This window comes from Barbus barbus (genome assembly GCF_936440315.1).
Source record: "Barbus barbus genome assembly, chromosome: 5".
NCBI lineage: Eukaryota > Metazoa > Chordata > Actinopteri > Cypriniformes > Cyprinidae > Barbus > Barbus barbus.
In genome coordinates this window covers 36534806-36548719 of record NC_136733.1, presented here as the reverse complement: position 1 = coordinate 36548719, position 13914 = coordinate 36534806, and the positions used below count along the sequence as shown (strand labels likewise).

Here is a 13914-nt window from a genome sequence, read left to right as displayed (position 1 = left end):
GAAAGTGATTTGATGCTTAGTGCCCTCTAGAGACAGAAAAACTCTGTGCATCCTTCCTCACCCTGTCACATGTCAAACACTGAACAAGGCTCAGAATGGATCCATCAAAAATATCTGAAATAACACTGCGGAAACGGGACTGCTTCTTCTTCTTGGTGCTTAGGAGCATCTGAGCTACAGGACAAACAATCATGACGGTTATTCAGTGCAAAGCAAAGTACAACTTTTTTAACATCTATGCTGTATTTAGTTATATGAGAGAAGCAAACCTTTCTTGAACGTATAAGTGGGTCCAGCTCTGAGGGGGCTGGATCTTGGTGGGCTGCTGGAGAGTCTGGAGCGGAGCTGCTGCACACTGTGAGTGGGGCTACAGGGACGAGAGGATGAACAATGCATGGAGGCTTCATTATCAGGTTCTGCAATAAAAAGAGGGATCAGGAAGTGAGAAAATGTATATAATTTTAAAGAACGATAACTATAAAGATATTAGCGTTCACGCCAGCAGACAATATCATCTGTTTATTCTAAGCGCACACGCTCATCTGTTGCTTTAAAATTCTTGAGCTTGTTACAGCAGGATGGATTCTGATTGGCTGTCAATTTTTGTATCATTCATCAGCTGAAAGAAAAAAAAAAAAAAGAAAAAAAAACTTTCTGAAAGTGATTCCAACGATATCATTTCTCTTTGCCTTTCTCGTTATAGCTGTAGTGTGGACTCTGCTATTCTTTAATATTGAGAACGATTTTTAGAACTATATTTTTATCGTTATCTTTATAGTTATCCTTGGTGTGAACGGGCCTTAAGACTATAAGAACATCATACCTGTATTTCCTGGTGTCGGCACAAGTGTGGTTGTAGTTGTTGCCTCTGTTTCTCTCTCCACCTGTCCCTCTTGTGCAGCCGTGTCCACATCTGCATCCTCATCCATTTCCCGTGTCCTCTCTTCTCCTCTTCTCTCCTTCAGTCTCTCTTTCTCTGAGATTACTCCATTTCCTCTCACTGCCACACATTCATCTTGGATGAGCAGCTCTGCTTCTCCTCCTGCTCTCTCTCCATCTCCTCTCTCGCTTCCTGATCCAGAGTCAAATGACAGGAACTCATCCTCAGTGGGGCTTCGGTCTCTATCGACATGATTACGGCAGTCAAGGTTGTGGTCGGGCTCGACATCTGAGATTGCAGCGCTGCAGTCGGTCAAAGGCTCCTTCAGTTCCTCATGAAGTTGGTCCATCAGACATCGCAAAAACTCCTGAGTGTCCTAAAATAGACAGAAGCAAGGAGTGTGTATTTACAAAAATACTATGGGGCTTATATGATAGTATTACAATCTGGTGTTAATACTATTTTTTAGTTTTGGTCAATTGAAAAATCTGAAATAAAATATAAATGTTATACAATATATGTACACTTAAAAAAAGAAAATTAAAAATGTTACCTTGTCAAATTATCTGAATAAAATCTTATATGTTTATGTTGAAGTCTGTTACGGTCAAAGTTACTTTGTCCTTATTTTTGTGTTTTTCTTTGTATAAATCTGGTTATTTTCTGTCATCTCGAGGTTGAGCTCCGCCCTGTTACACCTGTGGCCTGTTTAGTGAGCGCTGAATTGGATATGAGGGGGAATCGAGATTGTGTTGGCGTCTCCCTGTTTCCAGCGCATGGCCAGGACAGTGATTTCCTGGCTTGGTTGAGAGCAAGACTCGCACTCGTTTGGAAGCTCTTTGTTCCCGCGGATCAGCCACCTTTTACGAAGCGCTGTCTCCAGCGAGCTTCGTGCCCGTCTTAATGCAAGTCAGCCTCGGATGAGCGGTGTGTTTGTTGTTTGTGTTTTCTGGTTGAGCTGTTAATTGGTTTGTTTTTGCTATGGTTGTTTCGTGTTGTGTTTATTTGAATTAATGATTTAATGCACGTTAATTGTTGCCGAAAGTGGCACGTGAGCCGTCTAGATCTGTTAATAAAAAGTTTGATCGATATCTGTGGTCTCACGTGTCCTTGTTATGTTGCTTAACCCCTTCCCTATGAGCACTTTAAAACGGGGTACGTAACATAAATGGGGGCTCGTCTGGGATTACAATAACTTTATTGTAATGTTTAGTTATTGTTGTTTCCCGAGAATTCGTTGTAATTTATTTGTTACGTTGTAAGCAAATTTGGGATGGCCAACGCATTCTCCGGTTAGTTAGAGTAAGCCGGCAGGGCTGTGCTTAGCGCCAGCTCTGACTACGGTTTGCTGTTTATTGTTTTCGTTTATTATTTTAGTTTGTTGTGTTTGGAGGTATTCCGGGGGAGAGAGTAATCTCTCAATCGGTACCCTCTGAAGACTAGCTAGATGTAGTTAGTTTTCTGGGTAGGTAGGTAGGACCGGAGTGTGTGTGGGTCTTTTTCGTTTTTTATTTACTCCTTGTTTTGTTTTATTATGGCAACATTTGATTTAAATCAGTTTATAGATCAACCTAGTGTTGAGGGGTTAGAGGTATGTCGGAAAAATGATTTAGTTCTGATTGCTCAACACTATGAAATTTCGATTTCTAAAACACAACGTAAAGCCGAGATAAAGGTTTGTTTAATGTCTGCTTTGATTGACAAATGAGTATTTTCTGCTATGGATGCTGTTTCTACGCCGGCAGCTGAACTAGCTGTTGACTTTGCGGGAAGTTCACCTTCACGAGGATCTGTCGGTGATCAAGTTACTCCAGTTACTGTCCCTGGTGGGGAGGTAGGTCCACCTTTTTCTATGCCTAAGTTTGAGCCTGTTTCACTTTCTTCGGAGGCATCGCCTGAGCTCCGTACCGATTGGCGTTTAAAGCTCCGGTTAGCTCGGTTACAATTAGAGACTCAAGACCGTGCTCAAGCAAGACAAGACGAGTTGAAACACCAGATCGAAAAATACCGAATTGATGCTGAAACAAAAGTGCGATTGAGGCAGTTGGAGTTACAAACTGCTCGTGATCCACCTGAACAATTGATTTCTAAAACCTCTGTTAATTTGAATGGTGGCTCCGAGACCGCTGCTGCACCGTCAAATTCGACTATTGTTTCTAGTAATTCTGTGTCGGCTGGTAATGAGACCGAGTCTGTAGTGGTGCCGTTAACTCATTTTGATGTGGCCAAAAATATCGCTCTTGTTCCAGTTTTCCGTGAAAAAGAAATTGAAGCGTATTTTCAAGCTTTTGAACGTATTGCGAGCGCTTTGAAGTGGCCAAATGAGGTTTGGGCTTTAATGTTGCAATGTAAACTGACAGGTAAGGCACAAGAAGTATGTGCGTCTCTTTCGCTGGAAGAGAGCGTTCAATATGAGGCAGTGAAAATTGCCATTTTACGGGCGTATGAATTAGTTCCTGAGCATTACCGGCAACGTTTTCGTAACACGAAGAAGTTAGTATCTCAAACCTACGTCGAGTTTGCTCGTGAGAAGGGCATATTGTTTGATCGCTGGATAAAAGCGTGTAAGGTTACGGACTTTAATTCATTGAGAGAGCTTATGTTGATTGAAGAATTTAAAAACTGTGTCACTGAACGTACTGCGTTGTACCTAAACGAACAAAAAGTCAATATGGTGCAACAAGCTGCTGTGTTAGCAGATGAGTATATGTTGTTGCACAAGACTGTGTTTAAGCGTGTGAGTGACAATGTACCGTTAGACAATGAGAGTTTCTCCGATTGTAAAACCAAATGGGTTCCTTCCACTCTAAAATCGCGTAAGGAGTGTTCCTATTGTCATAAAATTGGGCATGTGGTGGCAGAATGTCGTTGTCTGAAACGAAAACAAGAGCGACAAGAATCATTGTCTGTTCAGGCTCGAGGTTCCGTTTTAGTACAAACATTACCTTCGCCTTTTACTCTCTCTGCACCTGATTCGTGTTTTCAGCCTTTTGTGTTCAATGGATGTGTTTCATTGACTAATGGAAATAATGGTAGAAAACCTGTTCGAATTTTACGTGACACTGGAGGCTCGCAGTCTTTTATTTTAGCGAGCACTTTGGATTTTTGTGGGGACTCTGCGTGCGAAACCAGCACTATTGTGCAGGGTATTGAAATGGGGTACATAACCGTTCCTCTTCATTGGGTATGGGTAACTTCCGAATTGGTATCTGGATGTTTTGAGGTTGCAGTTCGTCCATCTTTACCTGTGAAGGGAGTAGATTTCATCATGGGGAATGATATTGCCGGCGGTAAAGTCTTGCCTGCTGTACAAGTGACGAACCTTCCTGTTGCTGAAATGCAGCCTGATGCACTTGTTGAAACTTTGCCAGATGTGTTCTCAAGTAGTGCCGTTACAACCCGAGCTCGAGCAAAACGTGATTCCCAAGAACATTGTCTTAACGATTCCATTTTTTCAGATATTTTAGAAAATGAATCTTTTCCAGAATCTGTGGATGCGGCTACATCGAATCCTCATCCTTCTGTTAATTTTAATCTTGTCACTAACATGTCAATCTCACGCAAAGCCTTGATTGATGCGCAGAAAAGTGACCCAACTTTGGAGAAATATCGTGTGAGTGCTGAAAAAAGTTCACTGACGCCGCGTAATTACAATTTTTATTGGCAAGACCATGTTAATGCGCAAATGGGGTAGAACCTTGAGCCCCGAGCAGGCAGATGAGTGGGATGTGGTACATCAAATTGTGGTTCCTTCAAAATTCCGACAGTCTGTATTAAACTTGGCTCATGATCATCCTTGGTCTGGACACCTGGGGATTAATAAAACCTATAATCGGGTGCTCCAGCACTTCTTTTGGCCAGGGTTAAGAACCGATGTTGCCAAGTATTGTAAGACCTGTCACGTCTGTCAGATGGGAGGAAAGCCAAATCAGGTAGTGCCACCTGCCCCTCTCTGTCCGATACCTGCTGTGGGAGAACCCTTTGAACGTGTTTTGGTGGATTGCGTAGGACCACTCCCTCGTGCTAAGTCTGGGTGTCAATATTTGTTGACGATTATGTGTGTGTCCACTCGTTTTCCAGAAGCGATTCCTTTAAGGAATATAACTGCTAAGTCTGTCACGAAAGCTCTCACGAAATTCTTCACAACCTTTGGATTACCAAGAACTGTTCAAACAGATCGGGGTTCAAATTTTATGTCTCGAGTATTTCGCAGTTCTTTAAAAGCGCTAGGAGTTTCTCACGTTGTGTCCAGTGCACATCATCCAGAATCCCAAGGGGCACTGGAACGCTGGCATCAAACTTTGAAATCTGTACTCCGTAAATACTGCATCGAGACCGAGAACGAATGGGACGATGGGGTTCCTTTTGTGTTATTTGCTGTGCGTGAAGCACGACAGGACTCGCTGGGGTTTAGCCCTTCAGAATTGGTCTTTGGCCATAATGTTCGGGGTCCTTTGAAAATGTTAAAAGAAGAACTTCTTTGTACAAGCCTTTCCAAGAAAACTAATGTAATTGATCTAGTCTCTCGTATTCGCGAACGGTTGCGTAAAGCTTGCACTTTTGCTAAAGAAGCTCTTTCTCTTTCTCAAACGAAAATGAAACGTTGTTATGATCAGAAAGCAGTTGGGCGTAACTTTCTGCCAGGAGAGAAAGTTCTGGTATTAATTCCTGCTCCTGGGTCTGCATTCACTGCGCCATTTTCCGGTCCCTACGTGATTCAAAGTAAAGTAGGTGAGACTGGTTATATAATCCATACTCCAGAACGGCGAAGAAAAACTCGCTTATGTCACATAAACATGCTAAAACGGTATGCATCTCGTGATGTTATGGATGAGGGGGAGACTACTAATGTTTCCGTATGTGACTCAGCAATTGAAGCAAGAGAGCACGTTTCATTGCTTACTCATCTTTTGCCTATGCAGGACATCGATGATGGATTAAATGTGTCGATGGAAATCTTAAGTGGCGGTTGTTTGAAAAACTCTGAGGCTTTATTAACACTCTCCTCACAACTTTCTTATTTGTCCACTGAACAGCAGCAGGACATACAGAAATTGTTGAAGAGTTTTCCTAACCTGTTCAACGACGTTCCTTCCGGTACTTCTGTTATCACGCATGATATTAATGTCGGTAGCACATTGCCTATTAAACAACATGCCTACCGTTGTCCAGTAAATAAAAGGGAAGCAATGAAGCATGAAGTGACGTATCTTCTGGAAAATGGTTTTGCGGTTCCCAGCAGTAGTGCTTGGAGTTCCCCCTGCGTTTTAGTGCCAAAGGCCGATGGGTCTTTTCGTTTCTGCACTGATTTCAGAAAGGTTAATTCCGTCACCGTACCAGATGCTTTCCCTCTGCCGCGTATCGACGATTGTATTGATAGTCTTGGTACCGCAAAGTATATTACGAAATTGGACCTTTTAAAAGGCTATTGGCAAGTGCCGTTAACCGAGCGTGCTTCGGAGATATCCGCGTTTGTTACACCAGATTCATTTCTTCAATATACGTGTATGGCATTCGGTTTACGGAACGCACCCGCGACATTTCAGCGCTTGATGTCTTTAGTTCTAGGTGATGTTCCGAATTGTAACATTTATTTAGATGATGTAGTCATCTTTTCGTCCACTTGGGATGAGCATTTGCTGTCTTTATATGAAGTGTTCCGTCGTTTATCCGCTGCGTCCCTTACATTAAATCTTAAAAAGTGCGAATTTGCTAAAGCTTCGGTTACTTACCTGGGGAAACAGGTGGGGAACGGCCAAGTAAGACTGTTGGTCGGAAAGATCGCCGCTGTACTCGAATATCCAATCCCTACAACGAGGCGAGAGCTACGTAGGTTCCTTGGTATGGTGGGATACTACCGTTGTTTTTGCAAAAATTTCTCCAGTGTCGTTGCACCATTGACTTGACTGTGTAGTCCGAAAGTTGATTTTAATTGGACTAATGACTGTCACCAGGCATTTTTTTCTGCCAAATCTCTTCTCTGTAGTGCTCCTGTTCTCTCTGCTCCAGAGGTGTCCCGTGCGTTTCACTTGGAGGTTGACGCTAGTGCCGTTGGAGGGGGAGCTGTCCTTCTACAGGAGGGTGCTGACGGGTTACTCCATCCAGTTTCCTATTTCTCTGCTAAGTTTAACCGTTCTCAGTTAAACTATTCGACCATTGAGAAAGAAACTTTATCACTTTTATTGGTATTAAGGCACTTTGATGTGTATGTAGGGGGCAGTATGTTTCCTGTTACGGTCTATACTGACCATAACCCGTTAGTTTTTTTGGGCAAAATGTACAATCACAACCAACGCTTGATGCGATGGGCACTAATGGTGCAGCCATACAATTTAGAAATTCGGCACAAAAAGGGATCTGAAAATGTGGTGGCGGATGCTTTATCACGGTGTTAATTTTGTTTTTCTCAGAACCAGTTTCTCAAACTTTTTAAAAGGTTGAAGGGGAAAATAACAAAAACTGCTTCTGTCTTTAGGGGGGAGGTGTTACGGTCAAAGTTACTTTGTCCTTATTTTTGTGTTTTTCTTTGTATAAATCTTATTTTCTGTCATCTCGAGGTTGAGCTCCGCCCTGTTACACCTGTGGCCTGTTTAGTGAGCGCTGAATTGGATATGAGGGGGAATCGAGATTGTGTTGGCGTCTCCCTGTTTCCAGCGCATGGCCAGGACAGTGATTTCCTGGCTTGGTTGAGAGCAAGACTCGCACTCGTTTGGAAGCTCTTTGTTCCCGCGGATCAGCCACCTTTTACGAAGCGCTGTCTCCAGCGAGCTTCGTGCCCGTCTTAATGCAAGTCAGCCTCGGATGAGCGGTGTGTTTGTTGTTTGTGTTTTCTGGTTGAGCTGTTAATTGGTTTGTTTTTGCTATGGTTGTTTCGTGTTGTGTTTATTTGAATTAATGATTTAATGCACGTTAATTGTTGCCGAAAGTGGCACGTGAGCCGTCTAGATCTGTTAATAAAAAGTTTGATCGATATCTGTGGTCTCACGTGTCCTTGTTATGTTGCTTAACCCCTTCCCTATGAGCACTTTAAAACGGGGTACGTAACAAGTCCTAAAATGATTGAAAATACAACTGAAATAAAAAAAATACATTAAAACAAATATTTTAAAAACTAAAAATGACAAAAGCACCTAAAAAAAAAGTTAAAATAAAATCCATTTTAAAATATGAATAATTACTATAATAGTATATAAATCATACTTAAATGACTCTGCTTTATATACCTGTTGAGCGTAGCCACGGAACATGGGGTTCACCAGTTTGATTCCATGAAACAGACTAGTAGGCACAACATAACTTGGCCTTGAGTTAAAAAAGAAACCAACAAAGAACAATAAGATTCAGAAAATTAGGACCAAGCTCAATAGATTAAGATTAAGTTAGCTAGAACTGGCCAGGTCTAGGTTAACAGTTTAGCAAGTCAGTACTTGTTACCGTTTCTTGTGCCAGAGCTCAGAGATAAGCTTCTGATAGCTTTTACACAACGCCGGCTTCTTATCCGTACGGACCAACCCACTGCAATCCAGGAAAAACTGAGTCAAAGGAGGACTGAAAAAAGAGAAAAATAGAAAGAAACAGGAAAACAATGTCAATTTATGAGGCAGGATACATGGAACCGAAAAGTAAACCAGTGAAATTAGTCAAGTTTCCAATTTGTGTTGTCTGAATTATGCTTATTTGTGCTTCATAACTTGTGAGCTCACCAATTGGAGAGGGCCTGCAGTGCAGCATTCATGTAACAGGAGTTCCCAATGTTCTTCATCCCTGTGAGACCTTTGGCATGTGGAACAGAATCTTAGCCGTTACACATAACCACTGACAATCAGATCCAATTTAATTCAGCTTACTTCCATTTTGCCTGCTCATTTTAAGAGAACAGAAAATGTAATTGACTGGTTATTTGTTCTTATAGACATTATTCAATCCGTTCATTTAAAATGTTGCATAAGCAGGATATAATAGTCATCTGTTAGTAAATATATAAGTTACGGAAAAGGTCATTTGAAAAATCCATACTGACTGACAACTGCTGTGAATATCTGGGGTCACTTAATTTTTAACACTGCAGTGTTAAGGAATCAATGCTTGTACTCTGCAAGGATGCATAAATGCTGTTATTTAGAACTTTATATTCATCAAACTAAATCTGGAACAAGTATCACGGTTTACACAAAAATGTTACAACATTGATAATAGTAAGAAATGTTTCATGAGAGCCAAATCAGTTTCTTGAGTTTCAAATGCTTTTGAACACCAAATCAGAAAATTCGAAATTGCATTTTACAATATATGTAAATTTTTTAAATGGTCATTGATTGTAATCATATTTCAAAACATTGCTGTTTTTGCTGAAATCTGTTTTTCAGTCAAATAAATGCAGGTTTGGTGAGCATATAGGACTTATTTCATTTCAATCATTAAAAAAAAATCTTATTAATCTTAATATTTTCTAGGTGGGTGTCCTTGCTATTTAGCCTTTATTAGAGGATTTGAAATAACATGCAATGTGTACTAGCTAGCCTGTTAATATAATTATACCTCTAGGTTTGATCTCATCCTCCTCAGATTCTGAGCCTTCCTCATCCCCCACTGCGATAGGCACAGCTTTTAACGGGTGACATGCTGTCTGGGGAAGAGGATCCTTTGGGGATGAAAAAAACATGAGGAGAATTGTGTTTCTTGTACTATACATGTGCTTTATTTTCTTTAATAAAGCAAATCTCTCCCGCGAACTGCCAAAATACAGACAGCACATCACATGTCCCACCAGAGACAGTAATATATTGGATCACTGTTACACAGCGATAAAGGACGCATATCACTCTGTCCCACGAGCAGCTTTAGGACTCTCTTATCACTATTCGGTTCATCTCATACCGGCCTATACGCAGAAACTTAAATCTGCTAAACCTGTATTAAGAACTGTTAAAAGATGGACAAATGAAGCAGAGCGGGTTTTACAAGCCTGTTTCTCTCTCACTGATTGGAGTGTTTTCGAAGCTGCTACAAACGATCTGGACGAGCTCACAGAGACTGTAACATCTTATATCAGTTTCTGTGAGGATATGTGCATTCCTATCAACTCTCATCTAACTTACAACAACGACAAACCATGGTTCACTGCAAAACTCAGACAGCTCCGTCAGGCCAAAGAAGATGCTTACAGAAAGGGGGATAAAGTCTTGTATAAACAGGCCAAATACACACTGGAAAAGGAGATCAGAGTGGCAAAGAGGAATTATTCTGGCAAGCTAAGGAACAAATTCTCTTCCAGTGATTCTGCTTCAGTGTGGAAAGATATCAACACGGACAAGACACCATCCCCCAGCGCTCTGGAGAATCAACAACTAGCAGACGATCTGAATGAGTTCTATTGCAGGTTTGAAAAAAACACCCCAAACCCACCCTGAACACCTCTCCACACAACCATTAACAGGAGCAACCCCCCTCTCCCCTACACACTTGCAATTCAGATCAGTGAAGATGACGTGCGCCAGGTCTTCAGAAAGAACAAAAAAAGGAAAGCACCAGGCCCAGACGGTGTGTCACCAGCCTGCCTAAAAACCTGTGCTGACCAGCTGGCCCCCATCTTCACACAGATCTTCAACAGATCACTGGAGCTGTGCGAAGTCCCCTCACGCTTAAAACGCTCCACCATCATTCCCGTCCCAAAGAAACCCAAAATTACTGGATTTACTGACTACAGACCTGTGGCTCTAACATCTGTGGCCATGAAATCATTTGAAAGACTGGTTTTGGCTTATCTGAAGGCCTCCACTGGACCCTTACTGGACCCCCTGCAGTTTGCCTACAGAGCAAACAGGTCTGTGGATGATGCAGTCAACATGGGTCTGCACTTCATCCTGCAGCATCTGGACAGACCAGGGACTTATGTGAGGATCCGGTTTGTAGACTTCAGCTCCGCTTTTAACACCATCATCCCGGACACCCTTCAGAATAAACTGACACAGCTCTCCATCCCCACCTCCGTCTGTCAGTGGATCACCAGCTTCCTGACAGACAGGCAGCAGCTAGTGAGGCTGGAAAAATTCTCATCCATCACCTGCACCATCAGCACTGGAGTTCCTCAGGGCTGCGTTCTCTCCCCACTGCTCTTCTCCCACTACACAAACAACTGCACATCTAAAGACCCCTCTGGCAAGCTCCTTAAGTTTGCAGACGACATCACACTGATTGGCCTCATCCAGGACGGTGACGAGTCTGCTTACAGACAGGAGGTTAAGGAGCTGGCTGTCTGGTGCAGTCTCAACAACCTGGAGCTCAACACGCTCAAAACTGTGGAGTTGATCGTGGACTTCAGGAGAAACCCCCTGCTCTGTGAACAGCACTGTGACTGCAGTGGAGTCATTCAGATTCCTGGGCACCACAATTTCTCAGGACCTGAAGAGGGACAATCACATTGACTCCATTGTGAAAAAGGCCCAGCAGAGGTTGTACTTTCTTCGCCAGCTGAGGAAGTTCAATCTGCAACAGGACTTACTGAAACAGTTCTACTCCGCCATCATTGAATCCGTCCTCTGCACTTCAATAATTGTCTGGTTCAGCTCAGCTACCAAATCTGACCTCAGAAGACTACGGAGGGTAGTCCGGACTGCTGAGCGAATCATTGGTACAACCCTCCCCACTCTCCAAGAACTGTACTTATCCAGAGTGAGCAAAAGGGCAGGTAAAATCACTATGGACCCCTCACACCCAGCACACTCCCTCTTTGAACTGTTACCGTCTTGGCCGACACTACAGAGCTCTGAGCACCAGAACGACCAGACACAAGAACAGTTTCTTCCCTCAGGCAATCCATCTCATGAACACTCAACAATAAACGTGGAACACACAACTCTATTACATAATATTTATTTACAACACATACTTATTTTTTTTTCTTTCAAATTTGCACATATCAGACCTGTACACACATAATTGACTATATTATATATTGTATTTTTGTATTATTATTTTACTATCTGTGTCCTGTCCTGTTGCTGTCATTCTGTCGCACTGTGGAGCTTCTGTCACTATAACAAATTCCTTGTATGTGTAAACATACCTGGTCAATAAAGCTCATTCTGATTCGGATTATAAATATTGTGTCTAAATTACATCTTTGACTGATATTAATAATGCAGGAGACACAGCCAACCTCAACCAGGAAGTACCATCTTAATCATGTTTACACAATCCTAGAAAGAACACATTTCTGTGAGATGTTTCAAATAATCTGATGACTTTACCTGATCATGTGGTTTGCAGCGGTGAGCTAATGATACAGGAGTAACAGGCTTTGGTTCCAGAAACACCTCCCTCTCACAGACATAACACCACACCCTGAACGTGGTCAAGTTTACTGTCAGATTGTGTTTTTTGGCCTGAAAAAAAAAAAATACAAGTACAAACGAACAAGAGAAATTGATATAGATAATAACTGAACAAAACGAATGCCAGAGAATGGATTGAATAACTGAATGAATAAGAATGTCACCTGTGCATGTATAGTACTGTGATCAGAATGAGATTCTCCGCAGCCTACATAAGGACAGTCACACTGTGGGGAAAGCAAGACAGAGTAATAATTATGATTTTTTTTTTTCTGGGCCTAAAAATGCATTCTACTTGTCTAACATGTTTGCAAGGGAAAAGGCTCCTCACCTGTAGACATGCCCAGAGGTTGGGTCCACCTACTCCACATGACTGGCATGTGCCCTTGAGTAAAAACAATGAGATAAAATTCACTGTGCACCACTCATAACACATTTAAGACTTAAATATTAGTCAAAGCAATTCTAACCTTTGATTTCTGAATCAGTTCTTCCTTAGTAACTTCACCGATAGAGTCCAAGTGAGGACAAAGATCCCCGCAGTCAGTCATCTTGATTTTCACCTCACTCTATTACAAAGCACAAAGAACACTTTGAGAACTACTGGTACAGCATCAATACAATAAACACATTAAAAAAATGAAATGAAATCATCTACTCAGCCTCTTGTTGTTTTATAAATCTAATAACTTTCTTTTTTCCTGTGGTGAACAAAAATAAATATTACCATTCAGTTTAATTGGATGCAAAAAAAATATTCTGTGCAACATCTCCATTTGTGTTCCACAGAATAAAAAAAAGGGTTTGGAGAAACATCAGGGTGAGTAAATGAATTTTCATTTTTTGTTGAACATGTACCTTCAAGTATAGCCTTCTAATGTACTTACAGTCTCAGTATCAGCAACATTTACAATCACTGAATGCATTATATTATAACTGTGAGTCTGTGCCTGAAACTCCCAGCAGCCCAAAACTGCTGTTTCATGCGCCTGGCACGACTGAGAAGCATGCATTCACCCCGTATCACCTCCTCTATTGTCACAGTGAGGAAATGCACAGCAATGCATCATGAAGATCCGTGAATCTGTTTTTCCATAAGTAAAGTAGCTTAAACAGAAATCCGAAAACAAAGGGGAAAACAATAATAATAATATGAATCGGCCTCACAATTAATCTGAATTTAAAGAATAATATCTCAAAACAAACGGTCTGCAGTTCCTCTACGTGCAACCTAAAATCTGTTTAATATCACGATCATACAGAATAAACAGGCCATATTTCCACTCGGGCTGCAAGACAGTATTCCTGCGCTGACTCGACATGATAGTATCTAAGCAAATAAACAGTGAAGGAAAGATAAGAACAAACATTTACCTTTCAGACAGAAACAAAAATAACGCTCATAGCTAATCATTTTGGGCCAATCGGTGGTATTTGTAACAGTGGTGGGCAGCATCCATACTGAATACAGCATGAGTGTGCGTCAGCTTTGACCAGAGCCAATGAACGCTGTCTGTTCTTTCATCGGATCAAAAGCAATTTTTAATTTACTTAAACTTATACAGTTTACATGCTGCTTGATTTAGGACTCAATGTTTTTATTGTTTTGTTATTATTTTTTTTTATTATTATTATTTGTCAAATAAGTAGCTGATCTTGAACCAGTCATTAGTCGCTTCACACCGTTACACCGCGCGTGTG

At 41.5% G+C, this 13914-nt stretch overlaps 1 protein-coding gene across 7 annotated transcripts in view; it reads right to left on the bottom strand.

The window, feature by feature from the left end:
• Positions 1-13693, bottom strand: part of LOC306869637 (ubiquitin carboxyl-terminal hydrolase 20-like) — a 36312-nt gene extending 22619 nt beyond the window's left edge. For 6 of the 7 annotated variants that reach the window (XR_013784183.1, XR_013784184.1, XM_079416471.1 and 3 more), the window contains exons 1-12: positions 13588-13693; positions 12684-12782; positions 12545-12598; positions 12378-12440; positions 12130-12264; positions 9419-9521; positions 8584-8653; positions 8315-8428; positions 8104-8182; positions 824-1256; positions 270-416; positions 62-174 (exon numbers count right to left, since the gene is read on the bottom strand). Coding sequence is in view for 5 of the 7 variants with exons in the window: in XM_079416471.1 (XP_079272597.1) it covers positions 62-174; positions 270-416; positions 824-1256; positions 8104-8182; positions 8315-8428; positions 8584-8653; positions 9419-9521; positions 12130-12264; positions 12378-12440; positions 12545-12598; positions 12684-12764 (1392 nt within the window). In the remaining 2 variants the exon portion in view is untranslated. Of the gene's footprint in view, positions 1-61; positions 175-269; positions 417-823; positions 1257-8103; positions 8183-8314; positions 8429-8583; positions 8654-9418; positions 9522-12129; positions 12265-12377; positions 12441-12544; positions 12599-12683; positions 12894-13587 lie in introns of those variants that run through there. The other variant, XM_079416472.1, reaches the window with a different exon arrangement.
• Positions 13694-13914: the final 221 nt, after the last annotated feature.